This window comes from Sander vitreus, chromosome 20, assembly GCF_031162955.1.
Source record: "Sander vitreus isolate 19-12246 chromosome 20, sanVit1, whole genome shotgun sequence".
In the NCBI taxonomy this organism is placed as follows: Eukaryota; Metazoa; Chordata; class Actinopteri; order Perciformes; family Percidae; genus Sander; species Sander vitreus.
In genome coordinates this window covers 7,840,519-7,855,851 of record NC_135874.1, presented here as the reverse complement: position 1 = coordinate 7,855,851, position 15,333 = coordinate 7,840,519, and the positions used below count along the sequence as shown (strand labels likewise).

General features: G+C 38.8%; 1 protein-coding gene across 6 annotated transcripts in view; it reads left to right on the top strand.

The window, feature by feature from the left end:
- The window catches only part of LOC144534817 (DNA (cytosine-5)-methyltransferase 3A-like), a 45,389-nt gene extending 31,411 nt beyond the window's left edge, over window positions 1-13,978 (top strand). For 3 of the 6 annotated variants that reach the window (XM_078276861.1, XM_078276863.1, XM_078276860.1), the window contains 9 exons: window positions 1,449-1,632; window positions 1,748-1,832; window positions 3,501-3,646; window positions 4,727-4,817; window positions 4,980-5,128; window positions 5,672-5,772; window positions 9,763-9,832; window positions 10,372-10,490; window positions 10,651-13,978. In XM_078276861.1, coding sequence (XP_078132987.1) covers window positions 1,449-1,632; window positions 1,748-1,832; window positions 3,501-3,646; window positions 4,727-4,817; window positions 4,980-5,128; window positions 5,672-5,772; window positions 9,763-9,832; window positions 10,372-10,490; window positions 10,651-10,792 — 1,087 coding nt within the window. In that variant the 3' untranslated portion in view covers window positions 10,793-13,978. Of the gene's footprint in view, window positions 1-1,448; window positions 1,633-1,747; window positions 1,833-3,500; window positions 3,647-4,726; window positions 4,818-4,979; window positions 5,129-5,671; window positions 5,773-9,762; window positions 9,833-10,371; window positions 10,491-10,650 lie in introns of those variants that run through there. The other 3 variants (XM_078276864.1, XM_078276862.1, XM_078276865.1) reach the window with 2 other exon arrangements.
- Window positions 13,979-15,333: the final 1,355 nt, after the last annotated feature.

The following is a 15,333-nucleotide window of genomic DNA, read 5'->3' as shown; positions in this document are numbered from 1 at the left end:
ATACTGAACACATAATAGAGGCTTTGTAGTGGTGTCACAAATTTAACTGCAGTGATGATCACAAATATTATATAAAGTGTGGTTGTATGTCGGTTGAATAGACCACTGTTAACTATAAAGTAATAGTCTGATAAAGTATCCTCACACGGACTACGAGATTTAAGTCTAGAAAAATACCACTGAGAACAGATTGAGCCTTGTCAGTCACATGTTGGACCAATCAGCAAACAATGGTTTGCTGTCTGGTTAGAAGATGGCATTTGCCATTTGGAAGTTAACTCATTGCCTCTCAAAACTTCTTAATCTCATTCAAAACCATTAAAACCAGGCCTTGTAAACGTAAAACTAAGACTGACGCTGCAATTGGGTGGCCTGTTTTCTTTCCCTCTGATTGATTTAGAAACTGATTTTGGGAGGAGAGAACTGTCAATCATTTCTTATAGCCCCTATTTTAAAAGGATAAGGCTTATGATAGCATATGTTTTTGTTATTGTCAACCATGGGCGTTGGAGCCATTATATGAGGGTGGGACCCACCCCTCAAACCCCCACGTTTTTCCGAAAACACATCGGTCTTTCCAATCTGCGCTTGCTTATTGAGAGTATGCCCAAATCAATAAAACTCCATAGCACATTTTTACCTTGCACCCAGGCAGATTCTCACATAGCACGTACACATACATACAGACATGCGTGAGCGAGCGACAGAGCACTGCGGTTTGAGAGACAGAGAGGGGAAGAGAAGGTGAAAGGTAGAGTACTGCACACGTTTCTGTATGTTAACTTAAAGAAACTTAACTTACTTGCAACACTGCTTCGTCACTTTTTGACCCACCCAAACCTGTCATGTTTTCTAGTAAGCTGAACCCGCTCGACAGCAGTGTTGTGTGTAAAAATGTGTGTGTAAACAAAGCCACTATGATAACTGGCTAACAACATAATCTTTGAGACATGGGCCTTTCAGACCCTGGTGATTTTTCAAAGTAGTAGAAGTGATTGAAAGAGATCCTCAAGTTTAAATAAAAAAATTAGTGGTTATTATTAAAGATGGCTCTGAATATCTTAAAATATGTGATCTGGGGCCGACCACTTCCTCTGGGTATAGCCAGTATAGCCAGATAAAAGTATTATTATATCGAACCACCAGAATACTGGAAATGACATCTACCATTAAACTTTTTCTGGGGGAAGACCCCCAGAACCACCCAGTTTAACTTGTCCCACCCAAATGTTCAATGCTTCCCATGCCCATGTTGTTAACCCATTAGAAGACAAAAAAACTACAGTGCCCATGTTTTATTGTAATGAAGGAACATGCCACCCGATGCAATGATGTGGCTAACTGATGTATTTTTAATAACATTTTTGACAACCCAACACTATCTTCTGCGAGATATTTGGTAGATATATCATCACTTGTACTAATGAACCCACCTGGCCTGTGTTCAGGTGTTTCTGTGTGGAGTGTGTCGACCTCCTCGTTGGTCAAGGAGCGGCCCACGCAGCCATCAAAGAGGACCCGTGGAACTGCTACATGTGTGGTCAGAAGGGTGTGTTTGGTCTACTGGGGCGTCGCACTGACTGGCCCAGCCGTCTCCAGCACTTCTTTGCAAATAATCATGAACAAGATTTTGTGAGTAATGGACCTTCAGTCTATAAATCCCACTGACTGTCTCACCGAGGAGTCTTTTTGTCCTGTGTGTCTCATGTTCTTCCTCTCCTCTCTCTCTCTCTGCGTTGTGTTTCAGGATGCACCAACACTTTACCCCCCAGTCATGGTGGAGAAGAGGAAGCCCATTCGTGTCCTGTCGCTATTTGACGGCATTGCAACAGGTTAGACAAGAAGATCCCCTTTCTCTAATTAAAGTCTTTATGAAATGTTCCACTTGTAACAATTTACACCAAATGCCCCCCCTCTTCATTAAACACAACATTTTAATAATCATTTTGATCACAGTAAAATGAAAGTCACGCTTTTAGTTGACTTCCATGTCACGATATATACTATAATGAATCATTTAAATGTATTACTTTCCTAGTAATAACTTTGTTGGCCATCAAGAAATGCACATACAATTTAATCTAATAACACCATCACAGTCATTGTAAGAGCTTATCAGTCAATATGTAGTCTCGCATTGCCAGACCTTCCTCCACAGCGCTGCGGCGGTGGGTCTGGCTAGTCCACAAAGCATTCTGGGATGGGAAAAACATGCTCTGGTTTATTGGCATTTCTTTAAACCAATCACAATCGTCATGGGTTGCGCTAAGCGCCGGACGGAGCCACGGTGCCGCTGCAAAATAGCCTCAGGAAGGAACTTGTTTTGGTGGAACGTGTACGTTCAAAAGTTGTTTTAGTCGACAACAGAAAACTCAGATTGGACAGATAGTCTAGCTAGCTGTCTGGATTTACCCTGCAGAGATCTGAGGAGCAGTTAACCACAGTCCTCAGAAATCCACCGGAGTTTATAATTCCAACACAAAGAAAGCGGAAGGTAACGGACATCTGGCCGAAATGAGGTACTCCAGTGGAATTTCCGGCGGCACCGGAGCAAACCCGGAAGGGAAACGTCGTGCATATAGACTAGTCAAAATGTGACTGGTATTAAAGCATTATATTGCTGAGTAGGGTTGCACGATATTGACAAAATGTGATATTGCGATATCGATTATGAATATCGCGATATCGATATTAATTTAGATATTTTTAAACATATGTAAAACTACAAAAGTTACGGGAAAACGCATCAAAATAGATTAATAACAAATACAACACAAGGTTTATTTCAACTGACAGTCATATTGGACTGCTACAAGATGAATAAATAAATAAGGACCATGTCTACAGAACAGTACATGTTTTACTGGTTGGACAGTATAAAATAAATAAAGAGAACAGGACACAACTTTTCTTTCCCTTCTCTGATTCGTTCCGTTTTGTTGCCTCTATCTATTTCTTCACTTACACTGTCACTCTGTTGTTGTTGCTGACGTGTTCTAACGTGTGCAGGTGACACGGTAACTGGCCAATGAAACATGATCATTATAGCGTTTCAAGCGGGCTTTAAATCAAACAACTAAGCCACACAGTCAACAGACGGGACACAGCAGCGCTCCACAAAATAAACACAATATTGCATACTTATTGCTACACTTTCGATATATTGCGATAACGATATTGAGTCGATATATCTTGCACCCCTAGATATAATATTGCGCAACGTGATATTGTGATAACGATATTGAGTCGATATATCTTGCACCCCTATTGCTGAGGGGAGATAAATGTAGGTTGAGCATGTTTCAGATACTGTAGTGAGTATAGTATTAAATGGAGGATTTGAGTGGTCATTTTCAGTACTACTCAGCATATGATTTGTTTTCAAATCAGAGACAGCTACTCAGCTACACATCAGTTTTTGCCTTTTCTCATGCAGTTTATCGGTTTTGGTGTCCTCAGTTTTCTATGTTCTGTCTGACCTTTGGCCCCGTCCTGTGCAGGGCTTTTGGTGTTGAAAGAACTTGGCATCCAAGTGGATCGCTATGTAGCTTCTGAAGTGTGCGAAGACTCCATCACTGTGGGTATCGTCCGGCATCAGGGTCGCATCATGTATGTTGGTGATGTGAGGAATGTCACACGCAAACATGTGAGTTTCATTTTTTTTTTTGCTTAAATGTGGGAAATGAGCACATATTGAACGACTGAGTAAATACAGTGATAACACTCTGAGTGATAGTTAGCTATAATTACAGATGTGTTGTTAAGCACCCGGAGAAATCCTGCAAGAATTTGAAATTCTTGCATGTTCCTGTACCAAAACACACATTCATCGAAAAGAGAAAAAAATAATACTATATTTGGATGATATGGTGGATGGTAACATGAAGGCAACATGGACTGTAAACTCTAAATGAGATACAGGCGAAGTGATTACGACCCCATGAAACAAAATAATCATAATGAGAGTGATGGGCAAACTATTGCAATTTCTTAACACTTGCCCACAAACAGGTAGCCTGATATGGTAGTTTTCAGGGTAGAAATTATGCTAATGAACAAACCTCACTAATGAACAAATGGCCCACCTCCTCATGAAGAGGTGGCCCTCATCAGGCTGAAACGAGCAATTTACAAAAGGTTTGTGCAGTTCGGTGTTTGGCAAACACTCGTAGGAGAAAACTTCACCAAAAAATTGAAAAGAAGTTAAGGATAAGAATACAAAAATGTTCTTGTATGAGACCTAAATGTCTACTAAACAACAGCGGATCTCCATTTCTAATACTGGTAAACCACAGAGAGCTGGACCCTAGCACTCCCAAACATCAAATATGTAGTCTCTTTTATGCCTGACCAACAAGGTTCCTTAACATGCCATACGTACAGTTTACTGACATCATGTTACGTGATTCCATGGCCCCTGACATGCAATATTCTTTTAAGAGAAAAACAAAAAGCTTAGCTACCTTGCCTCATTACCAACTGCATTAACCGGGAACACAATAAAGACCATTTTAAAGCATCCACTAGACTCTACAAGTCAAACTGAATTGGTTATGTTGGTTATTTTTATATTCAAAATAGTTTTTTTACAGAGTATTTTTTGCACAATATACCTGAAAGCTGGAAGAGTTTATTGCTGGATCACTTTGTCTTACAACATATCATTATCTATACTGTTTCTGTCTTTATGTCTGTGTTTCTGACTCTGTATCTTATCTATGTACAGATACAGGAGTGGGGTCCTTTTGACCTAGTTATTGGTGGAAGCCCATGTAATGACCTCTCTATAGTCAATCCTGCGAGGAAAGGTCTTTATGGTACGTTTACTGTTCACGGTTAGGACTTTCTTTGTGATGTGGTTTTGGATCCTGTCAAATACCAACAAGGTTGATCATCTTAATAGCAAATCACTAAAGTATCATCAGTATGTGCCTCTTACTGTACTTTAACACTGTTCAATGACTGTTTCTGTCCCACAGAGGGCACCGGCCGCCTGTTCTTTGAGTTTTACAGGCTGCTCCATGAGGCTCGACCGAAGAACGGGGAAAACCGGCCTTTCTTCTGGCTCTTTGAAAATGTGGTTGCCATGGGTGTCAGCGATAAGAGGGACATATCTCGCTTTTTAGAGGTCAGTTTCTCTCTGACCGTTGAACTTGTTAGCTAATCCTTCAGTTCATAACTTCTACCAACTAGTTAAAACTTAGATTGTAATGTAGACACAGTGATAAAAGGATTGATGGCTTATGAATGCCCCCTTGTGGCACTAATGAATTATCTTTAGATAGATCATGAGAACGGAGCACTCTCTTAATATTGATGTAATAATTTGAATGTGCCATGTTTAATGTACTCCTAGACAGTGTCTTTTGCTCTCCATATTGCATTTTGTCATGTAAATACCAGGTCAGCTATAGGTTTACAAATGTTCTCCACTTTGTGTTTGGCTTTTGAAACCCTTTTTTAAATGGTGGGATACCGTAAAAAAAAATGCATTGAAGCTGACCTTTTTCTAATTGATTTTAGTCAATCTAAACTATACAAGGATTTTCTCACCAATAATACTGTGCTATTAAATGGTAACTGCACTTCGTTGTACTGTAATACACTGTTGAAAACAGCATCTTACCTTGGTTCCTGGTGTCTTTTCTTCTCTGCTTCACTTGGATTTCAGTGCAACCCAGTGATGATCGATGCCAAGGAAGTGTCTGCTGCCCACCGCGCCCGCTACTTCTGGGGTAACCTTCCTGGCATGAACAGGTTGGTGTCTGAATGGTGAGGGAAGCAGCAACCTGTGACGTACACAAAAAAAGCATTTACAGAGTTGCAGTGTAACATAGCACAGCTTTTAACAATTACCCTAGTTAAAGGGTAACTCAATTTTTTTCAACCTGATTTCCCTATGTTTTTGTGTCTAAGTGACTGATGGGAACAACAATATTTGACATTGGTCCAGCAAGATCGTTGCCGTCGGCAGAGGCGAAACAAGCTACAATGTAGGCTAATGTAATAGGGCAGTCCAGCTTGTATTTACCTTCACAGAAGTGCTTGTTTTGTCACTGACAGGCTCAGATTAATAGTCTTAGTGTCTGTCAACATTATGGAAAGGATCCCTTCAGAGATAGACCTTCAAAACCTCTTTGAGACCTTTCTGTTTAACCAGAAACAGCTCTAAAGTCACTAGCACTAAACCCACCAGACCATTTAAAAAAGGAATACTTTTAGCGTTTACAGAGCCAACGTATTTTATGTATATTTATGTAAATCGGTAAACTATGTGTTTATTTCAACCAAAACTAGAGTTGTGATGGTTGGTATTAACTTACATTGTAGCTTGTTTCGCCACTGCCGACTGCAGCGATCTTGCTTAAAGTGCTCATATTGTGCTCATTTTCAGGTTCATAATTATATTTAGAGGTTATATCAGAATAGGTTTACATGGTTTAATTTTCAAAAAAAAACCATGTATTTGTTGTACTGTACACTGCTGCAGCTCCTCTTTTCACCCTGTGTGTTGAACTCTCTGTTTTAGCTACAGAGTGAGGCATCTCACTTCTGTTCTATCTTTGTTGGGAGTCACACATGCGCAGTAGCTAGGTAAGGACTACTAGCCAGTCAGAAGCAGAGTATGAGGGCGTGCCATGCTAGCAGCTAGGCGAGCATTATAACGTGTTACAAAGTGACACACGTTCGTCACGGAAGTAAAGGCTGGACTACAATAGAGCTGTTTGGAGCAGTTTGTGAACAGTGTTTTCTGTTGGAGATGGTAAGTCTCTTTGGGATGGACTTTGGGCTTTTTCACTTTGTAAACCTATAACATGCACAAAAAAGATATATAACACAATAAAGGAAAGGGGAAAAAGCCAAAAAGCATAATATGAGCACTTTAATACTGGACCAATTTCAAAGTTTAAGTTTAAATTACAAAAATGTACATGACATGCCACCTGTCCAAAATCCTGAACCTCGTTTAAAATACTGAAACTAGTTGTTGTGTATACAAAATGAAGCACGATTCTGAAACTGATTTTGGTGGTAGTTTTGGAGAAATTTGACATGGTCCCAAACTCCCCAAAACAGCCTTCTTCCACTTCCGTAACATTGCCCGACTCGGACCATCACTGTCACTTACTGCTGCAGAAACATGCTTTCGTCATGCTTTTTTTTTTGTAACATCCAGGCTTGCAACTGCAACAGTACCCTCTACGTCTACAGTACCACAACAAAGTCCTCAATAAACTTCAGTATGTACAGAACTCTGCTGCCTGCCTACTTACCAGCACCCACTCACGTGACCACATCACCCCAGTCCTCCATGACCTCTATTGGCTCGTGGTTAAACAAAGGATAAACTTCAAGATTCTGCTCCATACCTACAAAGCCCTCAACAACCTGGCTCCCCCCTACCTCTCTGACCTCATCCACCGGCACACCTCCTTATCTTTATTATAGCAACATAAGAGGAGATAGAAAATGTTGAAAAACCCTTATTAGCGTATCATTAACTTCACTTTGTGAATGGAAGACAGACTCAAATATCAGGTGTCCAGCTCAATGGTGTTTTACGCCCCCAACATCTCCTTCCAGGCAGCGCTGCGACCGTTGACTTCAAGGCACCTAACCCTAACCTTAACCCTAACCATAGCCTAAGCCTAGTGCCTTCCAGGCAGCGCTGCCTTGAAGGAGACGTTGGGGGCTTAAAACACAGATAAACAGGTGCCCACACATCTACAGGACTAAGCCATCATTTGATTTTGTTGTACTGCCAAATGTAGGAATAGCAAGTTAAAGTAAATTAAATGCATTACCTTCTCATAGCCTGCCTCACCCACATTTCAGTATTGGGAGGCACAGTAGTGAAGGTGCTGGCTGCAGCCCTAACTGGGGTGCTCTCTGCTCTGCTCATTTCAAGCAATGCGGTTGGGCACAGGGACAGCTGCCTAGCCAACGACTACACAAAAGCCTGTGCTGCTGCCTCGGCGTGAGACGAAAGCCCCTATCGAACAGTCATTATATTTTCACCAACGTTAACTTTATCCAGAGGTGGTGACATGTAACTAAGTACATTTACTTAAGCACAAATTAGAGGTACTTGAATAATTCCATTTTTATACTTCTACTCCACTACATCTAAGAGGCAAATATTGTACTTTTTACTCCACTACATTTATCTGACAGCTTCAGTTACTTTTCAGATTACATTTTTTCAACCCCTTCCTGTTTAGTGACAACCATGTATCTCCAGATTTGGTGATTTTTTTGAATGTGGATATTTCTGATAAACTGAAGGATGAAGTATTCCTTTATGGGCTGAGAAAATTCTCCTACTTCTTAAGCCAAATAAACTATGTTATAGTTTCTATGTTAAACTATAAACTGTTATATATATCAGCTGAAAAAAAGCATCGTCACAAAGCTGAAAACAGTGCTGTTTTTCTGACACCACGAAAAGTTGACTTTTTAGAGATACATGATTCTCACAGGACAGCGACGCTACAAACATATGATGATCTTATATAATATGATGCATTGCTGTACATTAAACTTCCCAACAGTATATACAGGAACAGGAGTTACATACACGTTAATGCAGCGGTAATACAAACCCAGAAACAGTAGTATATAGCTAGGTAAAACCCTGACAGGGAACAACTTACTGCAATGAGTACTTAAACATTTTGCTGCTAATACAAACTTTTGCTACGGTTTTGAATGCAGGGCTTTTACTTGTAGTGGAGTATTTTCACAGTATAAATAATGTTACTTCTTCCTATTACTTGGCTAAGCAGAATGCTCATTAGCATGCGGAGCTTACTGTATGTAACGTCAGCTAGCTAACGTTAAACGACACAGTTAAACCGACCTAACAGGTTTAATTCTCTAACTAACTGAGCTGAGCTAGCGCCGTAACTTATCATTCATAATTCAAGAACATTTCATCACTTACGAAAAGCTAAACATGTTATGTTTTCACTCGGGGGTTGACCTCCAGCAGGGCAGCTGTTTGGTTCTAACTCTTAATTGCAGAGTGACTAGTAGGACTGCGCAGATGTAACGCTACGTGGTAAAGCGTCCCCTCGAATCTACGCTTACGTGATTGGCTGAAACGGAACGAGACATCTTATAGGCTACAGATAAAAGTTCACACATGACGTAACAAGCAGTTTGTGGGGCTCACCCATGGATGTCGATAAAAGCCCAAACAATTATCTAAAACAAAACAAAAACAAGCAGTTTGCAAATGCTGGTTTTGTGTATAAATATAACAACATCTACATATGTTTTAATGAAAACATATTTCATACATATATTTGTGGATTTCTATTACATTTATTTAAAACGTATAATATGTGTGTGTGCATCAGTAATACAATTGTGGGCCTTCTTTTTTTAGATGTGGATTTAATATTTTTTACTTTTATGTACAACGATAAATATTTTGTGTGCATTGAAAAATATTTTTGTGGACACAATAACACATTTGTGAATGCACACAAGTGCATTCGTTATTCCGAAAGCCATCTCATCCTATACAAATGCAGCCCAGCAAGTTGTGTGTAAATCTAATCAGGTGTATGTAAGTTTTAATATGAGAATTGTCTATTTTAGCGGACGCTTCAAAAGACAACCAACTCAATCTAATTAATACATGGCCCTCCCAGACTACAATCAGCAAAGCAAAAAATGTGCAGTTTTAGATTTGTTAAATTAAGTCCAAAGTTATAGGTCTTAATATGTTTGGCTCCTGTTCTTTCTCTTTTTCAGGCCTTTGAGTGCTATGTACAATGACAGGGTGGACCTCCAGGACTGTTTAGAACACGGCAGAACAGCTAAGGTACTTACTTAATAATACTTTGTAATATTTTGATGGAACAAATATATTACAACAGAAGTGCATGCATCTTAACATTCCTTACATTTATTTGGTAGAGGCTTTTGTCCAAAGTGACCTACAATAACTGCATTAAAAAAAAAATCTGATGGCAGCAAGATAAATTATGTTTTCAATTTCATCTCATGCTTTCAAAACCAAGGAAACCAGTTTGTGACAGTCAGAACTGCAATTTTAGTTTAAAAAAAAAAAACTACAGCAAAAAAACACAATGACATACGTTTAACTGTTCAAAGCAGGAGTAAGGGACTTTGCACATGGGCAGCTCCCAGTGGCAGCAAGAGGTAACAGTTTGAAAGTCCATCAGTCACTACTGAGAACTTAACCACACACTCATGTTTATCAATTGATCTGATCCATAATGCAGTAATAAAAGAGGTAAAACCTCAGGTTTAAAAAACAAACAAAGAGACTCATGGAATAATATTTCTCTTGTTCCTTTTTTTTGTCCATTCTCTTGTTCCTCTTGTTCCTTTTGTCAGTTTGACAAGGTGAGGACCATCACCACCAGGTCTAATTCCATCAAGCAGGGCAAGGACCAGCACTTCCCTGTCTACATGAACGAGAAGGAAGACATACTCTGGTGCACTGAGATGGAGAGGTATGTGAACATAAAGAGCATCCTTCAAACTACCTTTCACAGCTCTTTCAGCGATCAAAATCATAAAAATGATCTCCCTGTGTCTTCCCCTATTCTGCTCTCTGCCTGCCTGTCTGTCTGTCGTTCTGGTTGTTTTGTGTCTGGCTGGTTTCCCTGTCAGGATCTTTGGCTTCCCAGTCCACTATACGGACGTGTCCAACATGAGCCGACTGGCAAGGCAAAGGCTCCTGGGCAGATCATGGAGCGTCCCGGTTATCCGCCACCTGTTTGCACCACTCAAAGATTACTTTGCCTGTGTTTGAGCAGCAAGAAAACTCGCTCGGAACCATTTAGGAACTACAACTCTATATGTTGTGACTAGAAATAAGAGCCTTGATCCTCAGATTATACTCTTGTATGATTTGCGAGCAAAACGTTGACGTAGATTTCACATTATTTCTTGTGTTTGAATTGTAATTCTTATTCTATTTAATTTTGATATGTCATTTTACCTTTTAGCAGTGTTATCAAGTATTGTTGATTTGTTTGTGCAAGCTATACTTGAGACTATGCTTTCTTCTCAAGACACTGAGACAGAAAAGTGCTAAACCTGTATTTTTAAAAGAGACGGCAATGCGATGGGAAAGACCCGAAAGATAGGAAATGGTTTTGAGATATGTGAAATGTTTCTGCTGTGTGAGCGTACTGTATGTCGGAGCTGCGAGATTCCCGCGTGCAGTGCGGCCATGCTTCCAGCTACTGAGCCTCACAGAGATGTGAAGAGAAAGGCGGTTTTTCTTTAGTGTCAGGAGAGCCGTCTCTAAAAAAAATCCAAAACACCAGATCACATATACCTCTTTGTTTACAGTTTCTATACACAACTGAAGGTAATAAAGGTACTACTGTAAAATGGTTACAATACCATGGTGCTCCAAGATGATGAGAAACATCACAGCCCATGTGGCACTACAACTTTAGACAATACGGAGCTCTTTAACCTGTTGCTGGAAAAAAAAAACTTGTGTTTGATGTTGAGAAAAAAAACAAAACAATTCTGTTCTGTGACGTTTTGTTCACTTCAAAGGAAAGTGACAGACAGTAGACTGCAAAATGGAGCATTGGCTCTTCTCTGCATTTTACAGCTTTTATACAGTTTGTACTGGTGCTCATTTACTCTCTCAGCCTTGCCACTCTCAGGCTCACTGCCTGGATCTGCACAAACAGAAAGTGAAGCTAGCCACATGGGCAATGGTGTTTTCTGTCATTAAAAAATACAACAACAACTTACGTCTGTGAAACTAGTTTTTTTCTAGTTTCATCCTGACCAATGACATTACTGTACAACTGTTAGTAAGTGTGGGGAGGGAGGGTGACCAGGCCGGGTAACTCTCCTCATCAACTTCCACCTCTCTAAACTGAAAAACTGTCAGGTGCAAATCCTCAAACAATATGGTGCGGCTTCACAAAGTTCTTCTACATTTTTATAGCAATTTTGTGCTGTTTTATCAACATTATAAAGCACTTTTATATGTATACTTTCTTTTTTTTTTTTCTTGATATTTTAAAAAGAAATATTGGTTCTTGTGAATCGTTTTTTGTTGTTTTGTTTTATGATGTGAACTGATCTACCCTCGTGTAATACTTTTTGTATACAGTAGGGCTGTGCCAACAGAAGTGAAAGAATGGATTTTGATATGTGAAACCCGTGTTATTTGACTCAGTCTACAGTAGATGGATTGACATTTGTTACCCCCTTCCTCCATCATCCATATTGTTCCCTGTTTTAAAGCAGCGATACAGTATGTTACTACCCAGATTCAAAGAATGTCTATTTCTATTAAGATTGTAAAATGTAACACAGAGTTAGGGAACTACGTCATGCGCTTTGTATAATATTTTGTCCCTTGTGAAGGACAGTTGACCCTTTTCCATTTCCCTGATTAATCGTAGTCGCCATGTTGACAAATTTAAGTGCTGATCCAAATTTGGATTACATTCACACACTAAATTCTCTTGATTGTAACCTCTAAGATAAATATGGAGGATTTAGGCTGCAGTTTGTCAAAACGAAAAACTGACACAGTGTTTGACGAAGATGTTGGCACTCAAAGACTAAAGAGGGTAATAAAAAACAGATGTTATCGCTTATCTATATCATATTTAAGATTCTAAATTTGAAATTTCATTTCTTATTGTAATTAATTTCTTAAGTGACCTTATTGCCATCATTTTTGTCCATGCACACTAGGCTCAATGTGAGCTATCGTGCTTTGTGATATTTTAACCAGATGTTATTCCCCCCCCCCCCCCCCCCCCCTCCTCCTATAATACTTAACATCCCCTCACGTTTGTACATTTTGTACATAGTTGTTTTCCGGTTGCTGATTTCAATTTGTTTTTAATCTTTTGTTTTTGTTTTTTTTATTACGTATGAGATGTACAAATATAATTCTTTGCTAATATATATCATCAAATTAGGAAAACAAATCTTAGGTTAAAAATTACAAATCAAGTGACAAATTTGATTCAAAACTTGCTTTGAGCATTAGATGTAGGGAGACTCAAAGTCGACTACTTTATCGTACTGATTTATTTGTGTCAAGTGAATCCAGATTGAAAGTAATGGGATTTTAAAAGGGCCTATGGACAGCTTTAAGATGAAGAACAGTCTCAACTTCACTGCACAGCCCTACCTGGTGTTGTTTTTTTGCTTCTGTTTCCTTTTGTAAGACTTTACAAAGAGGGATTGTTGGTGTTTTCTGATGGTGCTAAACATTTTATCTAAACAAGAAAAATATATTTGATTGGAAAAGGAATAATGTCTTGACAATGACTGTTTTTAAGTTCCTTGTAGTAACGGAAAAGAACTATTATTTCACTCATATAAATATATTAACAAAGGCATTTTAACTTTGTACTTGAAAAAATAAGGATAACAAATAATGAAAGGTTTCCTATATTGTTTTAGACTAGAGATTGCTGTAGTTGGTGCTTATCTGTGGGAAAATCGTGTGAGAAAAAAAAAAAAAAAACGGTAATAACTTTTACTGTAGCATAATGTATGCTTAATACACATTGCTTCTTAATCCTACATTCCATGCCGTAATATTCTCCATGTCTGTTTTCAAAATGTTGTTTTGAATTAAGGTTTGTTTTTTATCGGAAAACAAGATTTGAGTTTTACTGTTCAAGGCAGGTCAATAATTCTATATTCGGTGATACTGTTGACACTGTGTGACTTTCTTTCTGTCATAACTGTTAATGGCCTATACGCTTTTCCTCAAGACCAGTTCGTACAGCAAATGTAGCAGTCATTCTCCACTTCGACCGCCCCTTCCCCATACTTAAGTTTAGTGTCCAGAGAGAAGATAGAGTATGTACTTGTGCTGGAGAACACTTGAATAAATGTATTGTTTTTGTGCAAACATCTGCCACCTTATGTCATTTTTTTTTTAACCATATTTAATAAAATGCACCTGACCCTTTGAATTAAAGCCCCTGAAAATGTGGTTTCCAATCTCAAAACATTTCTCTGTAATATCAAATATTCATTATTAAATGTCCCACAATCAAAGTTAAAGTTTTTGGGGGGATAAAAAAATAACCAAGAAATGTCATCAGAGTTGGATTCAGATGTTGCTAAATTCTGATTGGTGTACAGAAATATGTGACATCACTTTTTTCAACGTCAAGCCAGTGAGAAGAGCACAGGAAAAATAAAATTATAAAATATTTTGTAAAAAAAACCCCAAACCGTTCAGAAATTTAGCAGATAATTGTGGGTCATTTAGGACCCTGTCGCTCATAAAGAAGCTGAGAAAAAAAAAAGGTTTTCAGGGTCTTTAATTGTACAATTCGTCAATTGACGGTAAAATGGTGTGCCGGTGTACCGGTGTACTGTGTATTACAGTCACAGGTGCTTTGAATTAATTATCACATGTTTAAGCTAAACTAATAGTCATTATGCCATGTTAGTAGTAAAATCACAGGTGTGAATAATACATTTAATCTGCATATGGGAAGCATTAAGGCACTGGAAGGGATGTCTTCAAAAACTAAAGCACCACAAGAACTGAAGAGCTAGTTAACCAAAAATAATGATTTGTTTGATTTTATATAACGTGTCTATAGTTCCAGAGAAAAATGTATGTAGGAATAACGCTGTAACTGTAATGTTGCAGCAACCTCCTTACAACGTCACAGATAAAACTCACAATCACGACGTTGCAGGGACATAGGCCTACTGAATTTGATGATACCATCAATGTACAATTATCTATTGTACAGCCTCACTCTGCCGTTATCTTTATGTCACCCCCTTATTATAATACAGTCTATGGGCACCCCCTTCTTCTGATAGTGGTACAGCCTCTCACAGTGGATACGCCTTACGCCCAAAGTAATTGGTTGCTAAGGTGACCAAGCCTTCACTCGGCGCTGCTGATTGGAGCGTCGCACCGTCTCACGACCGATGCTGCAAGCTGCATCAAATTAACCACACAAAGATAGAATGGTACCGGAAGACAAGCGATTCGCCTGCAAAATAAAAGCAGAAAAAAAATGTGTCCAAAGTGAGTCCCAGTACTTGTAGTCAAACACTTGTAAGACTACACTAATGTACAGTATATGTTGATTAGTGTTGCCAATGTAATGCTCTCATTCTCTAACAAAAAAATAAAGAAGATAGGTAAGCCACTGTAATATTTGTTTCAGACAATATGCAATTTAAACTAAATGATTTAGATTCATTTCTTGTAATTGCTGGAAATGCATATTTGTGTACGAGAGTACATTTGCATACATTTTAACAGAGTGCTACAAATACATATAATTGTAGGAGTCTATTATTGCTAACAATATATCT